Source organism: Aotus nancymaae, unplaced genomic scaffold (genome assembly GCF_030222135.1).
Source record: "Aotus nancymaae isolate 86718 unplaced genomic scaffold, 86718_ANA_hifiasm-v0.15.2.pri h1tg000004l, whole genome shotgun sequence".
NCBI lineage: Eukaryota > Metazoa > Chordata > Mammalia > Primates > Aotidae > Aotus > Aotus nancymaae.
The window spans coordinates 66140746-66164808 of NW_026988415.1; the positions used below are offsets into that span (position 1 = coordinate 66140746).

General features: G+C 37.6%; 1 protein-coding gene across 11 annotated transcripts in view; it reads left to right on the plus strand.

Moving 5' to 3' along the window:
* The window catches only part of ATRX (ATRX chromatin remodeler), a 282824-nt gene that overhangs the window by 66189 nt on the left and 192572 nt on the right, over nucleotides 1-24063 (plus strand). For 4 of the 11 annotated variants that reach the window (XM_064362917.1, XM_064362921.1, XM_064362918.1 and 1 more), the window contains 6 exons: nucleotides 5553-5603; nucleotides 12726-12781; nucleotides 13728-13780; nucleotides 14665-14792; nucleotides 17403-17516; nucleotides 22366-22475. In XM_064362917.1, coding sequence (XP_064218987.1) covers nucleotides 5553-5603; nucleotides 12726-12781; nucleotides 13728-13780; nucleotides 14665-14792; nucleotides 17403-17516; nucleotides 22366-22475 — 512 coding nt within the window. Of the gene's footprint in view, nucleotides 1-5552; nucleotides 5604-10729; nucleotides 10779-12725; nucleotides 12782-13727; nucleotides 13781-14664; nucleotides 14793-17402; nucleotides 17517-22365; nucleotides 22476-24063 lie in introns of those variants that run through there. The other 7 variants (XM_064362920.1, XM_064362919.1, XM_064362931.1 and 4 more) reach the window with 4 other exon arrangements.

Consider the following 24063-nt stretch of genomic DNA (forward strand, 5'->3'; position numbering starts at 1 on the left):
TGTTTGTGCATCTAAACACATGGAAACATAGAAAAGGTACAGTAAAAATACAGTATTATAATCTTATGGGACCACCAATGTATATGTGGTCAGTCATTGAGTGAAATGTCTTTGTATAATATGTGATTGTAATTGCCAACATAGAACTGTAAAGCCAGTGAAAACATCCTTCGTAAATGAAGGGTGGAATAAAGCCATATCTGGGCAAACAAAACGTGAGAACTTGATATCAACAGACCTACGCTAGAGTAAATAACTACACTAGAGGAAATTACAGGTTTTCTGAAATGAGAAGGAAACTACTTTGAAATGGCAACACCAAAATACAGGAAGTAATGAATAGGATTGGGAAAGCTAAATAGGTAGGTAAACTAAATAAAGTTATTTAAGCCACAGTCCCTATTCTTATTTCATCAATTATTCCAGTAATGTTCATAGATAAGTTTTCTCCCCTTAAGTTCAGGATCCAGTTCAAGATTTCATAGTCTTGTTTCTTTGGTCTTTTAAAAATTTGGCCGGGCACGGTGCTTCACGCCTGTAATCCCAGAACTTTGCGAGGCTGAGGCGAGCCAATAACTTGAGGTCAGGAGTTCGAGACAAGCCTGACCAACATGGTGAAGCCCCGTCTCTACTTAAAATACAAAAATTAGCCGGGCATGGTGGCACAAGCCTGTGATCTCAGCTACTCAGGAGGCTGAGGCAGGAGAATTGCTTGATCCCAGGAGGCAGAGGTTGCAATGAGCTGAGATTGTGCCACTGCACTCCAGCCTGGGCGACAGAGCGAGACTCTGTCTCAAAAAAAAAAAATCTAAAGCAGTTTGTCTGCCTTTTGGGACCATGACATTTTAAAAAAATGTACAGGTGTATTACTTTGTCGATTTGTCAAATGGCCCTCCGTGGGATCATCTGTTTAGTTATGATTAGATTCAGGTTATACATTTTTGGCAGGAATACTACGTAAAGTGGTGTTCTGTTCTTCTCTGTGTGTCTTATTACATGGCATGTGTTGTGATTTGTCCCTTAACTGGTGATGTTTACTTAGGTTGTTTGGTTATGGTTGTGTTGCTAGATAATCCCAGTATAAAGTTATGATTTATTCCATTGTAACTAATAACTAATTTAATGGGGGGCACTTTGAGATAACTAAGGTATTCTTTTCATTATCAAAACTTAACTCCATGTTTTCTTTTTGCAAATGACTACAAAGTTAACAGCTTAAAACAACTCAGATTTTTATTTTACAGTTCTGTAGGTTCAGAGTCCGGTGGGCCTTGCTGGACCCTTCTCAGGGTATCACAAGATCAACATCAAGATGGTAGCAAGACTAGGTTTCTTTCTGGAGACTGTAGAAAAATCCATCCCTAAGCTCATTCAGGTTGTTGGCAGAATTCAGTTCCTTATGATGGTAGATCGGAGATCCTTCTTTCTCACTCACTATTGGCCAGGGCCCTCTCTCTCAGCCCTTTTCAGGTGTCCTCATTTCTTCTTACATGATGCCCTCCATCCTCAAAGTTGGCAACAGGACTTCAAGTCTCTCTCAAGCTTTGAAGCTCTCTGACTTAACTTTTTATTTGCTAATTCTGTTGCCATCTGCTACCAGCTGAAGAAATTTTTCTGTTTTTAAGGATTTGTGTGATTAGATTAGATTCCCCTCCCTCTCATCTCCTCCTGATTATCTCTTGATTTTAAAATCAACTGTGCCATATTACATAACACAGTTATGGGAGTGATATGTCATCACATTGATAGGTTCTGGGGATTAGCGATGTACAATCTTGTGGGCCATTCTTAGAAATTCTGTTTATCACAGCATACATTTATGATTCTTAGCTGAATGATTTAGTGCTTTGATGGGTTCAAAATGGTGATACTGTAATCTGTCATTCCTTCTGTGTTTTTTAGTTGATATATTATTGTAAGGGAGGGGTTCATGTTTTAACCTATTCATTTATTTGTATTAGTATATACTTACAATTTTTTTCATGAATATTCTTTGTCATTATTTACTTTGATGCTCAAATTGTATCAGTCCTGGCTAGTAGGAGCACCATCTGGATGGCTCCTGCTGACATTTTTACAAGTCCTCATCATTTCTTCAATACATTCTGTCTTTTTGTCCCCTCAAAGTCTTCAAGGCTTACTTTCCATTCTCTGTTCCCCAGCCCTAGAATCAGTTATTTTTTGCAGGAGTTTTGATTCCTTTTAGTGGGATATAGTATTTAGAAATCAAGATTAGGGTGTGTGATGTGCTTATTGCCACCAAGATGTCTTTGTTTCCAGGCTCTTTAAACAGAGAAAGCCAGTAATGTTTTACATTTTCATGAGTTGATGCTGATACTTTTAATTTTAATTCAATTCCGCAGTATTCATTCTAGACTTCCACTTTTCATATCTTTAACCTCTTCCCGTAACAGAAAGAAACCTGGTTCCTATTATCCCCAAATTTTTAATTTATTTTTATTTTTATTTTTTTGAGATGGAGTCTCACTCTTTCGCCCAGGCTGGAGTGCAGTGGTACCATCTCAGCTCACTGCATTCTCTGCCTCTTGGGTTCAAGCAATTCTCCTGCCTCAGCCTCCTAAGTAGCTGGGACTACAGGTGCGCGCCACCATGCCCAGCTAATCTTTGTATTTTTAGTAGAGATGAGGTTTCGCCATGTTTGCCAGGCTGGTCTGGAACGCCTGACCTCAGGTGATCCACGCACTTCAGCCTCCCAAAGTGCTGGGATTACAGGCGTGAGCCACCACGCCTGGCCTATCCCTAATTTATTTGTATTCATTTGTCTAGTCCTCATTGTACCCACAGTTTCAGAAATGTTATCCATACCATCACATTAAAGAAATGTAACTATAGTTCAGTATTTGTTTAAAGTTCTTTTTGTCTTTAGAATGAAGTTAGATTGTTGGAATCTTGTGTTCACTAGTTGAGAAACTCCTTCAGTAGTGGTATCTCCAACTGGATAAACAGATGTCAATTATAAATACCAGTTAAATTCTGCGCAGCATACTGAAGGCTAGATATCAACAAAAAGTAGATAAACTGGAAGGGAGTCAACACATGGAAGAAGGAAATTCCAATGGCTGAATTCTCTATTGTTAATCCTTTTTGTGTCAGCCGAGGACCTACTTAGTTCTATCTGTGGCAGTTAAGACTTGGATAAAAATCTACAGTCTTATTGGATGTGAAATCAAGGAAAAAAATTTAGGGAGACCATAGCAGCTATAATATGAGTAGAGAGATCCCACCTAGAAAAGAGTCACAGAGTGGGAACACCAGATTGAACAAAAACTCTGCCCGTAGCTCTGGTCCAGCTGCCTAAGTGCAGTCCAGATTCCAGCTAGGCTGGTTAGGACTAAAAGAACAGAATAAAAGCTTTGAGTTGTTTGCTACTACAGGGTGGACAGGGTTTGGAGTTTCATTTCAAGTAAGTTAACTATCTGTGCTTTTTTTTTTTTTTTTGGTGGCAGAGTAAGACTCTGTTACCTAGGCTGGTGTGCAATATGCGATCTCAACTCACTGCAACCTCTGCCTCCCAGGTTCAAGTGATTCTCCTGCCTCATCCTCCTAGTAACTGAGATTACAGACACTCACCACCGTGCCCGGCTAATTTTTGTATTTTTAGTAGAGATGGAGTTTTACCATGTTGGCCAGGCTGGACTTGAACTGTTGACCTCAGGCAATCCGCTCGCCTCAGCCTTCCAAAGTGCTGGGATTACAGGCTTGAGCCACTGTGCTTGGCCAACTATCTGTTTTAACAAAAGTGTCAACTCTTTTGAGGAATCTTAACAGAATGCAGTGTCTTCCCTGTATTTTTTTACAGTGTCCAGTGTCCAGTCCGAAATACTAGATAGATGAAGAAAGGAAATGTGACCCATGCTCAAAGGGAAAAGGGATCAATTAGAGACTGACTTACCTGTTGAAATTAGCAACAAGATTATTAAAGCAGTTATTATAGTTATACTTGAGTACAAAAAGGCAAATATGTTTATAATTTCAATGCAGAAGTAGAAACTGTAAAAAACCATTTTGAAATTCTAGAACTGAAAAATTTAATTTCTGAATAAATTATTAAGTTCAGAATAACAAATTGTACTTAACAAGACATGCAAGATAGCAGAAGTGTCAGTGAATTTGATGGTTGACTAATAGACCAATAGAACTAGTAGAAAACAGAAAACATTAAAAAGTATACAGAAAAACTTGCTCATCAAATCCTTTCTCCAGGAAACAACTATGAAACGGGATCGTTTTATTTTTTCCTTTTCATCTCTATGCCTTTTAGTTTCTTTTCTTGCTTCATTATGTTAGCTAGGATTTTCTGTATTTTCCAATATTACATTGAAGAATAATGATGATTGCAGACATTCTCTTAGTGTTACCAATTTTAGTGGGAAAATATTCGGTCTTTCACAATGATATATGTTTGCTGTGTAGGTTTCTTGTGAATGCTCTTTGTCAAGTTGAGGAAGTTCCCCTCTATTCCTAGTTTGCTGAGAATTTTTTTAAACTTAAATTTCCATTTGTAATTATAAATTCACATGCAGTTGTAACAACTAATATAGAGAGAGCTCTTAAGTACTTTGGCAATTTCCCCCAATGGTAATTTTATAAAACTAGAATACAGTATCACAACCAGGATATTGACATTGATAAAATCTATTAGTCTAATTAAGATTTCTTCAGTTTTACTTGTACTTGTGTGTGTGTGTATGTTGAATTTCTATACACTTTTTTTTTTTTTTTTTACCTGGGTTGATTCACGTATCTGCCACCACATTTGAGATACAGAATAGTTCCATCACCACAGGATTCCTCATCTTGGCATTTTATAATTGCACCCACTTCCCACTCCCTGCCTCTGCCTATGCTTAACATCTGGCAACCTCTAATCTGTCTTCCATTTTGAAAATTTTGTTATTTCAGATATGTTAAATTAATGAAGTCATATAGTAAATGATCTTTTGGGGTTGGAGTGTTTTCACTTGGCATAATTCTGTGGAGATTCATTCAGGTTGTTGTATGTATCAACAGTCCTTTTAATTGCGGGGTAATATTTCATGGTATGGATGTACAGATTGAGTGTTCTTAACCCCAAAATCAGAAATCTGAAATATTCCAAAATTGGAAACTTTTGAGTGCTGATGTGTCAGTCAAAGGAGAGGCTATTAAATCAGTTGGGATTTTCAGATTAGGGATGCTCAATCTCTAATGTGAATAAACCAGTATAATGCAAATATTCTAGAATGTGAAGAATTCCAAAATTTGAAACACTTCTGGTCCTATGCATTTTTGGTAAGGAATACTCAACCTGTACCACGGTTTGTTTAACCGTTTACTTGTTAAAGCAAATCTGGGCTGATTCCTAATTTTTGGTGGTTACAATTAAAGCTGGTGGTGAACATTTATATACAAGTTTTTATATGAATTTATGTTTTCATTTCTTTGGAATAAATGCCAGGAGTGCATTTTGCAGTTCATATGATGGCTACACATTTATTTTTATTAAAGTAATTAATTTAAATTACATTTACGTTTCATTTTATTTTTGGTAGAGACAGAGTCTCACTATGTCGGCCAGGCTTGTTATGAACTCCTGACTTCAGGTAATCCTCCTTCCTTGTCCTCTGGAGGCCCTTGGATTACAGACATGAATCACTGCACCTGGCTTATATATTTTTTTGACTCTATTGGACTCAATTAGTGCTTTTATTTATTCATATTTATTTATTTTAACTTTTATTTTAGGTTCAGGGGTACCTGTGAAGGTTTGTTACATAGGTAAAGTAGCATCACTGGATTTGTTTTACAGATTATTTCATTACCTAGGTATTAAGCCCAGTACCCAATACTTTATCTTTTCTGCTCCTACATGTTCATTTTTATAAAAGAAACTCCTAAACTGTTTTCCAGAGTGGTTGTACTGTTTTATATTTTTGAGGTGATAAAAATGTTCTAAAATTGACTATGGTGATGGTTGCACATATGTGTAAATATTAAATTTACTAAAAACCACCAGATTTATACTTTAAATGGGTGAATTGTATGGCATATACATTGTATTTTAATAAAGGTGTTCAGTGTTTTATATATCAGCCAGGTACAATGGCTGATGCCTGTAATCTAAATATTTTGAGAGGCCACAGTGGGAAGACCACTTGAGGCCAAGTCTGAGGCTAGCCCAGGCAACAGAGTCAGACCCCGTCTCTATAGAACATTAAAAAATTAGCTGGACATGGTGGCATGTACCTGTAGTCTTAGCTACTCAAGAGGCTGAGATAGGAGGATCACTTGAGTCCAGGAGTTTGAGGCTGCAGTGAGATATAATCGCACCGTTGCACTCCAGCCTGGACAACAGAGCAATATCCTGTTTCTATTAAAAAAGAATTTATTACCCATTAAGTAAATGCAAATTAAAACCACCACGAGATACCATAAATATCAAATGGTTAAAATTTAAAAATAATATTAACACCAGTGTTGGCAAGGATGTGGAGAAAGTGGATCACTCACACATTGCTGTGAAAATATAAAGAAACCTACGTGAACAGACACCTCACCAAAAAAGATGTACAGATGCAGATAAGCACCTGAAAATAGGCTCGGCTGGGTGCAGTAGCTCATACCTGTAATCCCAGCACTTTGGGAGGCAGAGGTGGGCGGATCAAGAGGTCAGAAATTCAAGACCAGCCTGGCCAACATGGTAAAACCCTGTCTCTACTAAAAATACAAAAATTAGCCAGGCATGGCTACTCAGTACCATGCCCGAGTACACGCCATCTGGAGAGGCTGCTGCCATCACATCAGCTGCAGCAGGGAGACATGGCCAGGATTGCATGATCTATGGAGTCAGTGGGAGCCCGGGACAAGCAAGAGTCTCACCCCTTCCAAATTGGGGTGGGGGCTCCCTGAGTCCTGCTGCAGCTACTCAAGCCATGGCTGTAGATCTGGGCATCCCTGTGCTCTTGGGCTTTGGAGCAGGCGGGAGCCCCACCCTCCCAGGCACAGCTGCTGCTGCCCAAACTGTGGCTGCAGTCCCAGGTCTCTCATTCCATGGACCAGGCAGGAGACCCACCCTCCTGGGTGCAGCTGCAGTTGCCCAAACTGCAGGCAGGAGCTCCGTGTGCAACTGCAGCCACTCAAACCATGGCGGCAGATCTGGTCCTCCTGCTTTATGGAGAAGGCTGGAGTTCTGCCCTCCTGGGCACAGCTATAGCTGCCCAAACTGTGGCTGTAGACCTGGGCCTCCTGCTTTACAGAGCAGGCAGGAGCCGTGCCCCACTGGGTACAGCTGCAGCCACCCAAACCATGGCTGCAGACCCAGGCATTTCTGCACTCTTGGAGCCTGGGAAGGTCCCCGGTGCCTTTGCAGGCTCGGAAGTGCCTGCTCCTGCTGCCTGGTTTCTCCCTGCTTTGGCACCTGCTCTGATCTCAGAGCAAAGTTGGGGCTGAGCCTGGGTGCTGTTGCAGCCTGATGGGGTGTGCACATGCTCTGGGCACTGCTAACATGCCAGCCTCCTGCTGCCTTGGCCCCCCTCCGGACTTTGGGCACTAACAAACACAGGGAAGCTGAGGCAGGACTGAGGGCAGCTCAGCTCTGGCCTGCAGGCACACCCTCGCATCTATAGCCTGGGCACCATGAATGACAGCAGGAGGCAGGCAGGTTCCTGAGTGGAAAGTTGTGGGTCCCCGTTGAGGCCCCACCTTCAGGCCAGGGAAAGTGAAGGCTGGGGGTTGGGCTGCCAGTCTCATGGATCAGAGTGGGAACTTGTGGTGCCTTTTCTGGGCCCACCCATGGACCAATTGGTGTGCACATCCTCTCCGCTGAGGCCCATAAAAGCCCCAGGCTCAGCCAGAACTGAGCAGATGTTAAGACCAGCTGCAGGAGGAGCAACCCACTCTAGGGCCTCCTTTGTTGAGAGCTGCAGAGACGATGGTACAACCCTCCTGCAGAGAGGTACCACCCATTCTAGGATCTGCTCACTACTGAGAGCTGCAGAGACAAAGGAGAGATGACAGGGAGATGATGGGATGACATGCCTGCAGAGAGGAGCCATCCACTCTCAGGCTTCCTTTCTCCTGCGAGCTATGCAGACGACGGGATGACCCGCTGCTGAGAGGAGCTACCCTCTCTGCTAATAGCTGAACACTTGTCGTAGTGACTTGCCTAGCAGAGAACCTTCTCTACTAGGAGCTGAACACTTATTGGAATACCCTGACTGTGGAAAGGAGCTGCCCCCTTCGGGTTTCCTTTGAGCTTTTCTGTTGCTTAGTAAAGCCTCTCTTCATCTTGCTCACTCTCCACTTGTCTGTGTACCTCATTCTTCTTGGTTGCAGGACAAGAACTTGGGACCTGCCAAATGAGGCTGAAAGAGCTGTAACACAAACAGGGTTGAGACATACCCCTTGCTAACCTTGTTGCAGGTGAAGAGAAGGAAAGAAGACCTGCAGCCCTTTGAGGAGCCCAGACCTGGGAGCTCCCTGAGCCAGGGCTGTGACTCCTTCTTTGGGGCCCTGTGGTTCCTGGTGTCTCCAAACAGTTCTGGGTGTCACCATGTTCCCTGGTGCCAGCTGTGGATACTGCTTGTGGTGCTCCTGGTCCAGCTGCAGCCTTACAGAGAGCCAGCACCTATGCTGGCACCTGGAGCTGCATGCCCTGCTGCCGCCTCCAGCATGTTTGATTGCCCAGTGGCCAGACTCCATGCTTGCTCACATACCTCTTGCTGGTTCATGCAGTCTCCCTTGGCCAGCGTGGGATACAGGCCAGTAGCATAAGCCGAGCACAGCCAGCCGGGCCAAATGGGTGGAATGAGCCCAGCAGGTCCGAGCAAAACTCTGGCACAGGTGCCACTGGCCACAGATATTTCTGGCCAGAAAGGTAACACCCCAAAGATTCTGTAACATTGGCATCATAAGAATGATAAGTCTTGAAGCGTGGCCTGGTTACTGACTGAATTATATGCTTTAAATGGGTAAATTGTATGATATGTAAATTGTATCTCAATAAGGATATTTAATGTTTTATCACTGGCCAATGCCTGTAATTCCAGCACTTTGGGAGGCTGAGGTGGGAGGATTACTTGAGGCCAAGAATTTGAGACCAGCCTGGGCAACATAGCCAGACCCCATCTCTTCAAAACATTTAAAAATTAGCCAGGTGTGGTGACGTGGGCCTGTAGTGCCAGCTAATCAGGATACTGAGGCAGGAGGATCACTTGAGCCCAGGAGTTTGAGGCTGCAGTGGGCTATAATTGCACCAGTGCACTCCAGCCTGGACAATAGAGTGAGACTCTGTCTCTAATAAAAAAAAATGTTGTCTTCTAATTCATGAACATGAAGTGGTTTTCCATTGATTTGAATTTTTAATTTCTTTCAATAGTATTTTACAATTTTCAGAGTGTGTTTTATACTTATTTTTTTAAGATTATTTCCTTCTAATTCTGTTATTATGAAATTCTTAATTTCGTTTTGAGATTATTCATTGCAAATGTATAGACATACAATTGATTTTTCTTTATTGTTCTTGTATCCTTCAGTCTTCCTCAACTCATTTTATTCCAATAATTTTTTGTTCTCTTCTCCTCCCTCCCTCTCCCTCTCCCCCTCTCCCTTTTTCTTTTCTTTTTTTTTTCTGATAGTCTCGCTCAATTCCCTAGGTTAGAGTGCAGTGGTGCAATCTCGGTTCACTGCAACCTCCGCCTCCTGGGCTCAAGCAATTCTCATGCCTCAGCCTCCCGAGTAGCTGGGATTATAGGCACCCACCACCACACCTAGCTAATTTTTGTGATTTTAATAGAGATGGGGTTTCACCATGTTGGCCAGACTGGTCTCAAACTCCTGACCTCTGGTGATCCGCCTGCCTCAGCCTCTCAAAGTGCTGGGATTACAGGCGTCAGCCACCACGTCTGACCCTCTAATAGGGATAGTTTTATACCTTCCTTTTAAATCTTGATACCTTTTATTTATTTTTTTACATGCATGCTCTGAATAGAATCTATAGTGCAAAGTTCAATAGAAATGGCCAGAGCTGATTTCCTTGTCTTGTTCTTGATCTTAAGGTGGAAAGCGTTCAGTCTGTCACCATTAAGTATGATATTACCTACCTGTGAGTTTTTGTTGATTTTTGAATTTTGTTTCTTCCTTAATTTAGTAGAAAAAGACATTTTAAAAGAGCTGTTTTAGGTTCATAGCAAAATTGAGCAAAAAATACAGTGAGTTCCCATATGCCTCTGCTTCCCATAGCATCTCCCACTATCAGCATTTCATAGCAGTTGTACATTTGTTATATGATGTTGATGTACCTACATTGGCATGCCATTATTACCCCAAATGCATAGTTTACGTTAAGGTTTACTCTTGGTGTTACACATTTTAAAGATTTTTGACAAATGTATAATGACCTGGATTCACCATTGTAGTATCATACAGAATACCCTAAAAATCCCCTGTGCTGTGCCTGTTTCTTAATCCCTTTCTCCCCTGTGACCACTGGCGGCCACTGATCCTTTTACTTTCTCCATAGTTTTGCCTTTTTCAGATTGTCATAGTTGTAATCATATGTATGTAGCCTTTCCAGACTGGCTTCTTTCACATAGTAATCTGCATTTGTTTCCTCCATGTCTCTTTGTAGCTTGATAGCTCATTTCCTTCTATTGCTGAATAATATTCCATTGTCTGGGTGTACCACAGTTTGTTTATCCATCCATCTTCTGAAGGACATCTTGGTTGCTTCCAAGTTTTGGCAGTTATGAATAAAGCTGCTTATAAAGATATTTACATAAGTAAGTGAAGATGTTTACATAAAATAAAGAGGTTTATAAACATCTCCATGCAGGTTTTTTTGTGGATATATGTTTTCAGTTTCTTCGGATAAATACCACGGCGTGTACTCGGGCATGGCGCTGAGTAGCCATGCCTGGCTAATTTTTGTATTTTTAGTAGAAACAGGGTTTCACCATGTTGGTGAGGCTGGTCTTGAACTCCTGACCTCTTGATCCGCCCACCTCTGCCTCCCAAAGTGCTGGGATTACAGGTATGAGCTACTGCACCCAGCCGAGCCTATTTTCAGGTGCTTATCTGCATCTGTACATCTTTTTTGGTGAGGTGTCTGTTCACGTAGGTTTCTTTTTTCCTTGTTTTAAAATCATGTTGTTTTATTATTGTTGAGTTTTAAGCATTCTTTGTATAGTTTGGATAATTGTCTTTTATCAGATGTGTAGTGTGTGAAGATTTTCTTCCAGTCTGTAGCCTGTCTTCTGATTTGAAGTTTTCTAATATTTTGTAGACTTTTGCACCTATATTCATAAGTGATACTGTCCTGTAGTTTTCTCTATTTGTGATATCTTTTTTATACCAGGACAATACTGGTTTCCTAAAATGAGTTGGGAAATGTTGCCTCCTTTTCTGTTTTTTAGAAGAGTTTGTGAAGAATTGGAATTAGTCTTTTTTTAAATGTTTGTTATAATTCAGTGGTGAGACCATTTGGGCTTTTTCTTTATGGGTAGGTTTTTTTTTTTTTTTAGTTGCTAATTTAATCTCATCAATTGTTACAGATCTATTCATACCTGTTTCTTCTTGAGTCAATTTTAGGGGTTTGTGTTTTCGAATTTGTTCATTTCATGTAAGTTAATTAATTTTTTGGCACACAGTTGTTCATAGTATTCCTTTATAATCCTTTTATTTCAGTAAGGTTGGTAGTAATATCCTCTTTTTCATTTCTGATTATAGTAACTTGAGTTGTCTTGTTTCTTTTTTTTCTTGGTCAGTCTAGCCTAAAGTTTGTTCATCATTTCTCCTCCCGCAAGTAAGTTGTTACACAGTCCCTAGCAGATTCCAACTTTCATGGCCACTGTCCTACTTGTTCATCTTTTTAAAGAATTAGTTTTTGGCCAGGTGCCTGTGGCTCACGCCTGTAATCTCAGCAGTTTGGGAGGCCAAGGTGGGCAGACCACTTGAACCCACGAGTTAGAGACCAGCCTGGGCAACATGATGAAACCTCATCTCTACAACAAATTAACTGGGTGTGGTGGTGCACACCTGTATTCCCAGCTACCTGGAGGCTGAGAGGGGAGGATCACCTGAGCCCAGGAGGTTGAGGCTAAAGTGAACCATGATAGCACCTCTGTCCTCTAGTATGGATGATGGAGTGAAACCTTATCTTTAAAAAAAAAAAAAGAAAAAAAAGAAAGGAAATGAAAAGAAAAGGAACTACTGTTTGGTTTCATCGATTTTTTTTTTTTTCCTATTGTTTTTCTATTTCCTATTTCATTAGTTTCATGAATTTCTGCCCTAATCTTTATTATTTCCTTCTCCTTGCTTTTGGTTTAGTTTGCTCTTATTTTCTCAGTAGTTTATGGTGAAATGAAATATACTTCATTGATAGTATGTTTTTTTATTTTTAGTATAATATTGTAAATTTTCTTTTACTGGGAAATGTCTTGCAATACTTACAAACTACAACAGGAAATGTTTTTATGCCAAAGTAATTTCTATAGAGATTTAATGCTTTATAGGGAGGGGTTAATGTGTAAAAGGAGAGTGATTCTAGTGCAAAAGGAGAGTGCTTCTAGTGAAAGAATTCTTCTAGGAATATTTTAATGTGAGTGCTATGTTAACAATACTGCCAGACTTCGTCATGTGAAAATGGGTTTATGGATTCATAGGTATTGATGTTCTGTTTGATGATATATTGAAGAGATAAATAATGTTCTTTATTTCTTCTTTTTTAGATAAAATCAGTGGTTCTGGAAGTAACTCTGATATGATGGAAAACAGCAAGGAAGAGGTAATGATAATTAATATTTTAAAGATATTTGTTATTATTAACCAACTAGAGCATATGTCTTTAGATTGCTCCTTGACACATGTATGTGTCTAAGGATACTGATACCCAGTTGTCATTATGATACTTCAGTTTGGTTGTTTTCCAGTTTGAGAAGGTGTTCATTGTTTCTGTCACTGTTGTGGTTTACTTCAGCAGTTTACCTAAAGTCAGACAACTGAAGACTTCCAAGAGATGGATATTTAGCTGTCTTTATATTGCCCCAGGGTTGTTTGTGGTGGATGTTATGGGTATGAACTCCATGGTTATGAAATCTCTCAAAACTTGGTATCCAGAGTCTACTAAGCATTATTATAACAACTCATAACAATGTCCTTTGCCTGATACATGGGTCTACAACTATGGTTTTGGGAATTTTTTCACCTACTGTAAAAAAATTGAATCCAGTAAAATATATTGATTTTATTGGCAAAATGAGGGTAAGTTTAGTATCTCAAAGCAAGTTGTAGAAGTTACTTCATGCCGTATGTTAACATAGAGAAGAATGAAACATATTTAGATGTTTAAAACTCCCTACCTCTGTTGAGATCTGATTATTTCTACATCTTTGTTTTGTCTTTGTTAACTGGGGCCATGATCATCATACAGCAGTGTATCCCCCGCAGCATGCCACAGCAACCATGTAAAAAAACAGAAATTTAATCTTCAGCCAAGGAAACCTGGAAGTAAATGAGAATTAGTTTTTATTTTTATTTTTATTTTTTTGTGTCTGTGTTCCTTATGAAGTAGGGAATTAGTTTTTGAAGTTTCTTTTAGAAAAATATTCTAGGCACATAAATAGCATCTCATTATATCACTGTATTGAAATTATTGCTATAGGGAAATAGTTAATTGTAGGGATGCTGTTTTGAGAGTTTTACTCACTTTTACATTTATGTCTCACATCTAGGGAACTAGCTCTTCAGAAAAATCCAAGTCTTCCGGATCATCACGATCAAAGAGGTTGGTTGATGTTAAAGGAACAAAAAGTTATTTTCTTTTTCACGTTATTTTCTGTTTCTAAAACTATGTTTTTCTGAACTTATGTCAAGCAGTATTCTGAGTTAACCATTCTATACAAATATACATATTTTAAAATGATTAGCATAATATAATGAATCCCTTTGTATCTATCACCTGGTTTCAACAATTATTAATTCATTTCAACTTTGAATTTTAAAGGAGTTTTTAGGGTTTATTATATATTAGTGGTCCTTGCAATATGCAGTTTACTTCGTTAGACATATATATGTCCTTCAAAAAGGAGAAAATAATTGTTGAATGCCTGATGAGGCAATGGATTTTTTAGGGTTATATGAAATTGTCTAGGATGGAGAGTTAGATAGTCATTACAGTTGTAAGTTATAAGGAGAACAAAGAGTGGTTAAAAAAACACTTTTTTGTGCTAAATTGTCAAGTCATACATAAAAACAGAAACTACTTTCTAACATTAATATAGTGCCCAATATACTATGCAGTATAATTCTTACTAGAAGTTTGCAGCTTAGTCTATTGGACTTTTATTGTTTCTAACCAGTGGGAATGTCTCTTAAAAACCAAGCTTGCTTGTTGTTAATTTATTCTCTAAAGTAGTGATTCTTAAAGAAGAGTGTCCTCCAAGATCTCCCTGATAGCTTTTTCAGAATGTATATGCCTTGGTGCTACTCTAGACCTACTGAATCATAATATTCAGTGATAGGGTATAGACATACATGCTTCCGTAGGTGATTCTGATGTGCATCCTGGTTGAGACCCACTGCTCAATCACAGCATGTTATTTATGTTTTTTGGGTATTGTTCCAGTTGTCAGAAACGTTTATAATTCTATGAACTTAATTCTTTCTTAGGAAACCTTCAATTGTAACAAAGTATGTAGAATCAGATGATGAAAAACCTTTGGATGATGAAACTGTAAATGAAGATGCATCTAATGAAAATTCAGAAAATGATATTACTATGCAAAGCTTGCCAAAAGGTAATGTGTGTTAATTTTTCATATGAAGTTAAGTTGAAATGAATTTTTAAATATAATTTTTATACAATTGGAACTTGATTATTGTTATCTATCTACAAAAGACCAAACATGGCATTTTCCTAGTAGTTGTCTGGAAAAATGTATTTGTGTGCCAGTGATAATATGTGTTATTGAAGTTAAAATTTTGTAATATTCAGTTAGTTTTGAAAAGAATGAAATCTAATTTTTTTCCTCTGAGTTTTAGAAAAGGGGCTTTAGTTTCCAAATTATACTTCAATGTGTAAGCAGGTTTAAAAATTTAATATGTTAGGTTTTGGTTCAGTAAATGTTAATGTGCTTGCTTTATACAAAAATGTAATGACTGTTCCTGAAAACTTAAACAAAAATCATTTACAGTCTAGTTTAGTTTTACTGCATTCTTAAATTCCCTAACGCTAAAAGCCAAATTTAACTATCATAGATTTAGGTGTATTTCTTACTGTTACCTCTTTTAAAAAACTTTGTCACATACCTCTCATCGGTTGAAGTTCTAACCATAAAATTTTGTTAATAAGATTGGGGAAAAAAGCCAAATGAATATCCTGGACTCTTCATAGCTCACGTCTGAGAGCAATATGATTAGATGATGAGAATGACAGGGGACATGGTTCAAAGAGTCAAATTTTAGATTTTTTTTTCTTGGTTATATAATATGTTTTAGTCTCTTGGCAGATTTTTCAAATTCATTCTCATAGATCTTTTATAGTGGTGCTTATTAAACCTTGTTCCCTGTCTGTGTTTTTATGACACATTTTCAAATTATGGTAGTTTAAAAAATACGGTAGGTAGGAGGGATGGAACTTTCTTTGACTAGGATAAATTAGGACTTACAAAAGGTGATAAATGAAATGAGGAAGGGAAATTAATGGAAGAAGAGAGATAGGGACCTACCATTTGCTAGCTTTGCAAATCATGTGTGACAATATTGTATAATGGTTTTGGTGGCCAAGGGCAGAAACAACTAACATGGGAGTCTAAGTCCCATTTGGCAGTGATTTACTTTGGATTTTTACATTCTCAGTGATTGTTACTGGGAGTGTTTATGATGTAAGAACAAGGATTTCAAACCTTTGTTTTAATGGTACTGTGGAAGAAGGTTAGCATATGATGTTACTAATCTGAACTATACCTAATTCTGACAGACCAAAACAAAAACAGACCCATTTCATGAGGTTAAATTTGGGTGTTTATATTATTGTTGTAATATTTATTGAGTATGTGTAGGTACCAGGCTCTTACAGAATTAACTCCTTTAATCCTCAAAACAACACTGTAAGTTAGTTATTATTTTGCTTGTATAGCTAAAGGAACATATTTAGAACCCAAGGAACTTTTTCAGCTTTAAAATGAGAAACTAAGATTTCAACCCAAGTCTGCTTGAATCCAAAGCTAGTGAGTGCTCCTTCACTCTGCTGCTTTGCTTACAATTCTCCCTAGAAGAATCTCTAGGAAGAATTAAGTTATTTTTTTGTTGTTGTTAATTTAAAATCTTTAGTTCTTTTCAAATGCTGGGGCTTCTCTGAAAGTAAATACATGCAGTGATTGCTGTGAATAAATTTTTTGATGGGGATTATTTAATTTTACTACAATCTGTAAAATCTCAATCATCTGTGTCCTCTACCCCCACCCTTTCAGAGATTCAGAAACTCATTTACCAACTAGATGCTATAACTTGTCAAAATTTGTTGAATAACATGTTTCAGAGAAAGCCCCTGGCAACTACCTGCTTTTTCTTCCTTAATTGTTGCCAGTGATAGTCAATTACTAAGCCCAGAGATGTAGGTAAACATTCAGACCTAAACCCTTTTTACCGTGCCTGTCTTAATTGCTCTTGAGAGAACTAATAAAAAATTGACAACCTCTCTCCTCAGTTCACATGTTTTATAGTTAAGGAAGGACATTCTTTCTAAAATATTTCCGTAGGCATCAACAAATGATCTCATTCTACAGTTTATTGTTAGGGTACTTCAGCTTAAATATCCTAACCTCTTAAAACTCTTTAAGGACTTTACAGAGTAGTGAAGCTTTGACATACCATTTGGGAGATGCTGCAGAATAGATACAGGAGTAATAGAATGAACTTCATTTCCCCACCAGTGCCCCTCCCTTGCAATATAAAATAACCCTTAAAAATCTTTCTGAGTTTATGATTTGGATTATGAGAATAGGATGTCTTTTAAAAATTTTTCCCTCTGAACCACGTTTTATAAATTCTTTATGGAACTTAGGATAGCTGTTCATATTCATAACAGCTTTTGTGATAGGCACTACAAAAATTCAGAACTGGGTTGAGGCTTTCTATTTGATTCACACATTTCTTTTGTAATCACTTCATAATACCTCCCTTTCCTGTTTTTATGAACTATATTTCAACAAATAAACTGATTGTTGACACCTGGCCCTTTTACTATTTCCCTGTTTTATTTACTTTTGTGAGGTCCTTATACCAATATCTAAAGCTTGAAAGAAACAAACTATGTACCAGCAATGTTGGCTTTATCTGAACTGAAGTCTTGTACTTCACTTGCACATTTAATATGTGTAATGGTTTTTTAAATGAAATCATTCTAGGTACAGTGATTGTACAGCCAGAGCCAGTGCTGAATGAAGACAAAGATGATTTTAAAGGGCCTGAATTTAGAAGCAGAAGTAAAATGAAAACTGAAAATCTCAAAAAACGCGGAGGTAAATACAAGTGAAAATGAAACATGAATTTAAATTGCTGTTTATGACCATATTGGAAAATCTGATGTGCTTACTAAAAATACCTCCACTTTTCTACCTTTTGTTTATTAAAAGCACTACGTAAAAATAACTTCTGTTTCTCTCTGAGCTCTGAAGCAGAAAAGGTTAAACACCATTTATGAAAACACCTTTGCCTTCAGTGGCTATTAACTCAAGAAGCTTAGCATTTCCTTCTTCCACATATTCTATAATACATATATGCCAGAATATTATGTGTCCCCCCCCACCTTAAAAGAATTTTAGATTCATGCAAAATCTTGTCTGTGGCCTATAGGTAACTTTATATATATTTAGAGTTGCATAGAGTGACATACATCTTCATTAGTATTAGTTGGGGTGCTTATTATAAATGCAAGTCCCTTGACTCCACTCCTCACAAATTTGAATTTCTGTTGATGAGGTCAAGAATGTGCCCCAGTTTGTTCCTATGTACACTGAAATTTCAGATCCATTAATCTAAGAATAGGAACGTGGAGATAAGTAGGAAGGAGAAGGGAGCTAGAGCTGATAACCGTCCCTCTGTCTCCTTGAGGCACCTCTCCCTTTATCTGTCTGTCCTCTCTTAAACACACAAATGGTGGGGAGTGGTGGCTCATACCTGTAATACTAGCACTTTAGGAGGCCAAGGCAGGAGACTTATTTGGGTCCTGGAGTTTGAGACCAGCTTGGGGAATATGGTGAGACCCCATATCTACAAAAAATAAAAATATTAGCTGGGCATGGTGGCGCATGCCTGTAGTCCTAGCTTCTCTGGAGGCTGAGGTGGGAGGTTCGCTTGAGTCCAGGTGATCGAGGCTGCAGTGAGCCGTGGTTGCACCACTCTACTGCAGCCTGGATGACAGAGTGAGACCCTGTCTCAAAAAAGTTAACACACACACACACACACACACACACACACATACACACACACACAGTAATATTGGCTAACCATCTATAAAAATTTGTATCAGAAGGATTCATTCAGAAATGTATAATAGTGGACTATGTGTCTCATTTGTTTGTGTGCGATTTTTAAATAGTGCCTATATATATTTTGGGACAGCTTAATAGAGCCAGAATTCGTAACTATAAAAGGAATGAATCTCCAAATGATAGAACATGACACTAAATTTCTAAGTAGAAATGTAATGAAAGCATATCCATTTAATATTGATCAGATTATATAACTGAAATTATAGTGAAGTTCTTATATTGGTGAAATTTTGTGTGGATTTTTATTTTAATGCTATGATTATCTTGCTGGAACCAGTAAAATATATCTATACTTATAAATATTATATATATTTATTTTCAGATTAAATATTTTGTAAGGTTGTTGGCAAAAATAAAGGAAATATCCTTTAGTCTTTTGTCCACAAAGGGGTAGTCAGCTCCTTTTGAGCATAAGGAATCTTTCTGAGAATCTAGTTCACAGTAGGGAAACTGCCATTGCAGCAACAGAGCTCATTAAAACTAAGGTAGTAGTCTTTAAGAGAATCACAAATTAGAAAGTGATGGTAAAGATTAGTAGTAAGAGTTTCTTTCCTCTGATCGTAGGTTCTCTAGAGAAGACAAGTAACTAAATTTTCTGTATTGTGTACAGTTAGTGTACACAGTGTCCAAATGGTTTTTTTTTGGGAAGGGACTCTGGAGCAGTCAGTGTCTGAAATGTGGATAAGGTCTGAAAGGAGAATAAAAGAACCACTGTTGTTGACGAGGGTATTCCTAGTGCCACTTTAGTATGCTGCTGGCATTTGGTCTCAGCTGATAAGTTTCAGGAACATTTTATTCAATGTTCTCTGTAGGAATGTTTTGTTATCAAGCTTAAGGGAATACATACATTTATTGCCATCAATAGCACTTAAATCTTTCATGTCTATTTTTGTCTTAATGATTTGTTACTTTTTTAATCTGTCAGAAATCACACAGGAAATTTAATACTAGGTTTACTTTCTATACATATATATATAGATAAACTGGTGATCTGAAATACTGAATTGCTGTAGTTAATATTTAAACTTTCTAAGAAAGGTAGTTCCAAAATTGAAGCCTAACTTAGGAAACTGTCAAGAATGTAAACTTTATATATAAAGTCTTATATTGATTTGGAACAATATTACAACACAAAGATACGGCTAAAGTGACCGTTTCAGGAGCTGCTGTTTTTAAAAACTTTTTAGTATCATACCTTATTTTGACATTCTCTTCCCAGTTTAATTGTTAGAAAGTATATTTTACACCTAACTTTTTACATGACACAATAATTTTGTTCTCTGTTTAAAGCCATTAAAACATATTGAACTCAGAAATGAAAATGCCTCTTTTCCATTTGTACCCTTGTTACAATTTTAAATATATTTCATAACTAAAAATAAAAAATTTAAACATGTATACAGCAACAAGTACATAAAGTAACATTTCAACATTTTACCATATTTGCTTCAGATCTCACTTAAATAAAATATTGGTTCAGTCCTACTCTCATCCATTTCCCCTTCTTCCCACCCCACAGGTAATGATTATCTTGAAGTTTTATGCATGTGCATGTGTGTGCATGTTTTTCTATGTTTTTTATATATGTATTCATAAAACATTTTTCATTTAAAAATATACAAAATACTATGCTGTATATCATTTGGGAACGTTTCTCATTTAACATTGTTTTTGAATTGTATTCATGTCAGTAAATGTACATCTAGTTTGTTTATTTTTCATGGCTCTATATTGTGTTGTATTAATAAGCCACTATTCATTTCCTACATAGGAAGTTATTCTCAATTTTTTATTTTGAAATTTTCTGATAAGTGCTGTGGTGAATATTCTTATATTTGATTCCTTGTGCACATGTAGGATAAATTCTCCAAAGAATTACCTAGTTTTGTTTAATTCTTGAGTGATATATGCACAAAAGCACATAGAAGATGCTTAGTATTACCTAACATTGGATGAACATTCAGATTCTACCTTTTATTTATCTTGTTAGTTTATCTGAATGAAATTATTATTTGAAATGAAAAAGTATGTTGTGGTGTATTTGTTTTTCTTAAATACAGAATATATGAATACCCAACATTAAACTGGTGTTTGTAAGTAATGTGATTATAATATATTAGGCCTATAATCCCTGCTGTTGGTAGGTTGAGAGGTTTGCTTGTGCTTAGGTGTTTGAGGCTACAGTGACTCATGATTGTGCCATTGTACCCTAGTCTGGGTGATGGAGTGAGACCCCCATCTTTAAAATTAAAAGAACATAAATAAAGTTATTAGCAACATATATAGTAAACCTTCAGGTTTACTTTTATCTTCTGAAAAAGTATGATGGTGTTCTTATACATTAAAATTTTTAGCTTCTGGCTAGGTGTGGTGTTTCACACCTGTAATCCTAGCATTTTGGGAGGCCGAGGCCAGAGGATTGCTTGAGCCCAAGAGTTGGAGACCAGCCTGGGCCACACAGTGAGAACCAGTCTCTACAAAAAATTAACCAAGTGTGGTGGTTGTGCCTGTAGTCCTGGCTATCAGGAGGCTGAGGTAGGAGGATTGCTTGAGCCTGGGAGGTTGAGGCTCAGTGAGCTGAATTTGCACCACTGTACTCCAGCCTTGGTGACAGAGTGAGAATCTATCTGTTAAATTTTTTTTAAAGCTTCTACAAATAAAAATATTCCTGATAATATTTGGGTCCATGGTGCTTTGGACCTTAAGCCTAACAAAAACACAAAAGAGAAAATTAAAAGGGTGATAAATATATGTGATTTTTTGTCTTTTATTTAAGGATGGAGCCAGTTTGTTTTTTAGTCTTTTTTTTAAAATTTGTGAATGTAAGCATTTTCAGTGGCTTCTTTTGAATTATAATCTACCATCTTATTTTGATCAAGGTCTTGGTTGCACATCAAGATCATCTTTGAAACTTTAAGAAAATGTCTGAGAGATTTTAATTCCATGGTTTAGGGGGTGGGAATGGCTGTTTTTATAAAGATTCTTCAGATGACTCTAATGTTTAACTCAGGGTGTGAAGCACTGCCTTAGCAGAACTAGGGATAAGAGGAAGGCCAGAGAGGTTTCTTCTTAGTCTTTTCTGCATAAGATATCATCGATCTGTTCTTTAGGAGATAGTACAGAATGGCACTCTTGCCTTTTACCCCTGATCGTTCTAATGTTTTGCTGCCAAAATAGATATACCTGCAATGTCTTATTTGTCCTTATTTGGAAACGGTAGACAGTGTTGGTATGGATAGTGGAGTACATATAGAAAAAACGCAGGTTAATGACAATTATGGTTAGTGTTGAAGTAAATATTAGGAAGGAAATTGGTAATAACATAAAACTACCAAGTTTTTACATGCCATATTGATAGGATCTGTGCAGACAATTCCACTTTGAGAGTAAAAACCTTTATGGCATAATTAAGTATAGGATTGCAAAAGAATCTGTTCCATATATTTTACTTACTTCCCCATTCTGTAAGCACTGATACTGAATTTATTTGCAAAGCAATAATGAAATAAAAAAGAGCTCTTGGCCCCTAGTTTTAGAACTTCTTTATGGAGTCTCTTAATGTTATATTGAGTTGTAAGAAATGGCATTTGCATCTGTAAAAGGAAACAATTAGGATTTGTAAGTTGGAATTTGCCAAAGTTGTCATGTGTTGAGTAAGTTGATAAAATATTAACCTTTTTTACTTGTGTCCAAGATGCCATTTTTTGAAGGATTATGAGGTATTTAATTTCCAATACAAAAGTTACAAAATGCTGACTAAAGCAAATATCTTTTTCTGTGTGTAAATGTGTGAATAATAGTCACTCCTTTCTCCTAGAAGATGGGCTTCATGGGATTGTGAGCTGCACTGCTTGTGGACAACAGGTCAATCATTTTCAAAAAGATTCCATTTATAGACACCCTTCATTGCAAGTTCTTATTTGTAAGGTATGTATGATCTGTTGATAATTCATACCACAAATATTTGAATGCTTACCATATACCAGGCCTTTGAGGGCATAGTCTTGAAGAAAGATGAAAATGGTATCTGCCCATAGAGGACTTCTATTGTAGTGGGGAAGATAGACATACAAAGCCTAAGTGCCATGATAGGGGAGATACTGTGATTATGGGAGCACACAGGAAGCCTGTGTAAATAGGACTTCGGTCGGATGGCTTTCTAGTGGAAAGCTGATATGTGAAATATGAATAAGAATTAGCCTGGTAAGTGAGATTGGTTCGGCATGTTTGAGGAAGAGGCAACGTGGTATTTGGACACTGGTAGTTGAGGGAGAGCTTGGTGTGTTTGAAAATCTCAAAAGTGGATATGTGTAAATGTTTGTGTTTTATAATCTTTCCTCTTATGTAACCTACTTCCCCAAATCTAAGCTTTCTATGTGGAGCAGGATTTTGATGTATCTTGGAGATAATAGAATTAAAAATATTTTTTATGTGTTGATTATAGTTTTAACTGTCTGTGCCACTTTTCTGTTAGTAATACCTTGGAGTTAATTTTTAATATCTATAAATGTGGGTCTGGCATGGTGGCTCACACTTGTAATCCCAGCACTTTGGGAGGCTGAGGCGGGTGGATCACCTGAGGTCAGGAGTTTGAGACAAGCCTGGCTAATGTGGTGAAACCCCATCTCTACTAAAAATAATAAAAAGAAAATTAGCCAGGTGTGGTGGCGGGCGCCTGTAATCCTAGCTACTCAGGAGGCGGAGGCAGGAGAGTTGCTTGAACCTGGGAGGTGGAGGTTGCAGTGAGTCGAGATTGCGCCGTTGCAGTCCAGGCTGGGCAACAAGAGCAAAACTTAATCCTATGTTAGTTTCCCAGTAAAAAGCTACCTTTGAAATGCAGTGGCATGCCATGTTTTCCTTGGAGCTCTAGTTCTAGATCTTTTCTTGCATGAATTTTTGATCGATTCAGACATGCTTAAATGAACTAAACTTTATTTTTTCCTTTAGCAATTTATATCCCTCCTTTCCTTGAATTCAGTTCAGCCAGGGGCCTGTGTAGGGTATGTATTAGAGAGTTTGGTTTTAAGTTGTGACAGCAGAATCTCATATTGCTGGATTTGTGACATGTATTTTCCTTTCTGTTTTCTTATCTATATGATTGTTTTTTTTTCAAGAACCAGTCTTTTGAGCCTAGGCCATTTCACTAATTAGTAGTTTGTATCAGTGAGCACCTTACTTTCCTTTTCTGCAGTCCCACTGGAAAGACTTTGAAGTCAGTCAAACTTGGATTTGAATAACAGCTTTGCTTCTTACTAGTTGTATGACTTTAGATTTATTTAAATATTAATGAAAGTTAGCCTTTTCTCTCATAATACATCCTGCCTTGCATGGTAGGTATTTTGAGATGTAAAGAAAATATAGATTAATTGTTTAGCTGTATACATAGTAGCTGTTTGTATATGGTGGCTATCAAAATTACTAAGTACCCACATCTAATAAATTTTTATGTAGAGCTTTAGTAGCTAGTTGTATGAGACCAGAAATTAGCTTTACTAAAATCTTTTATAAACTTTTT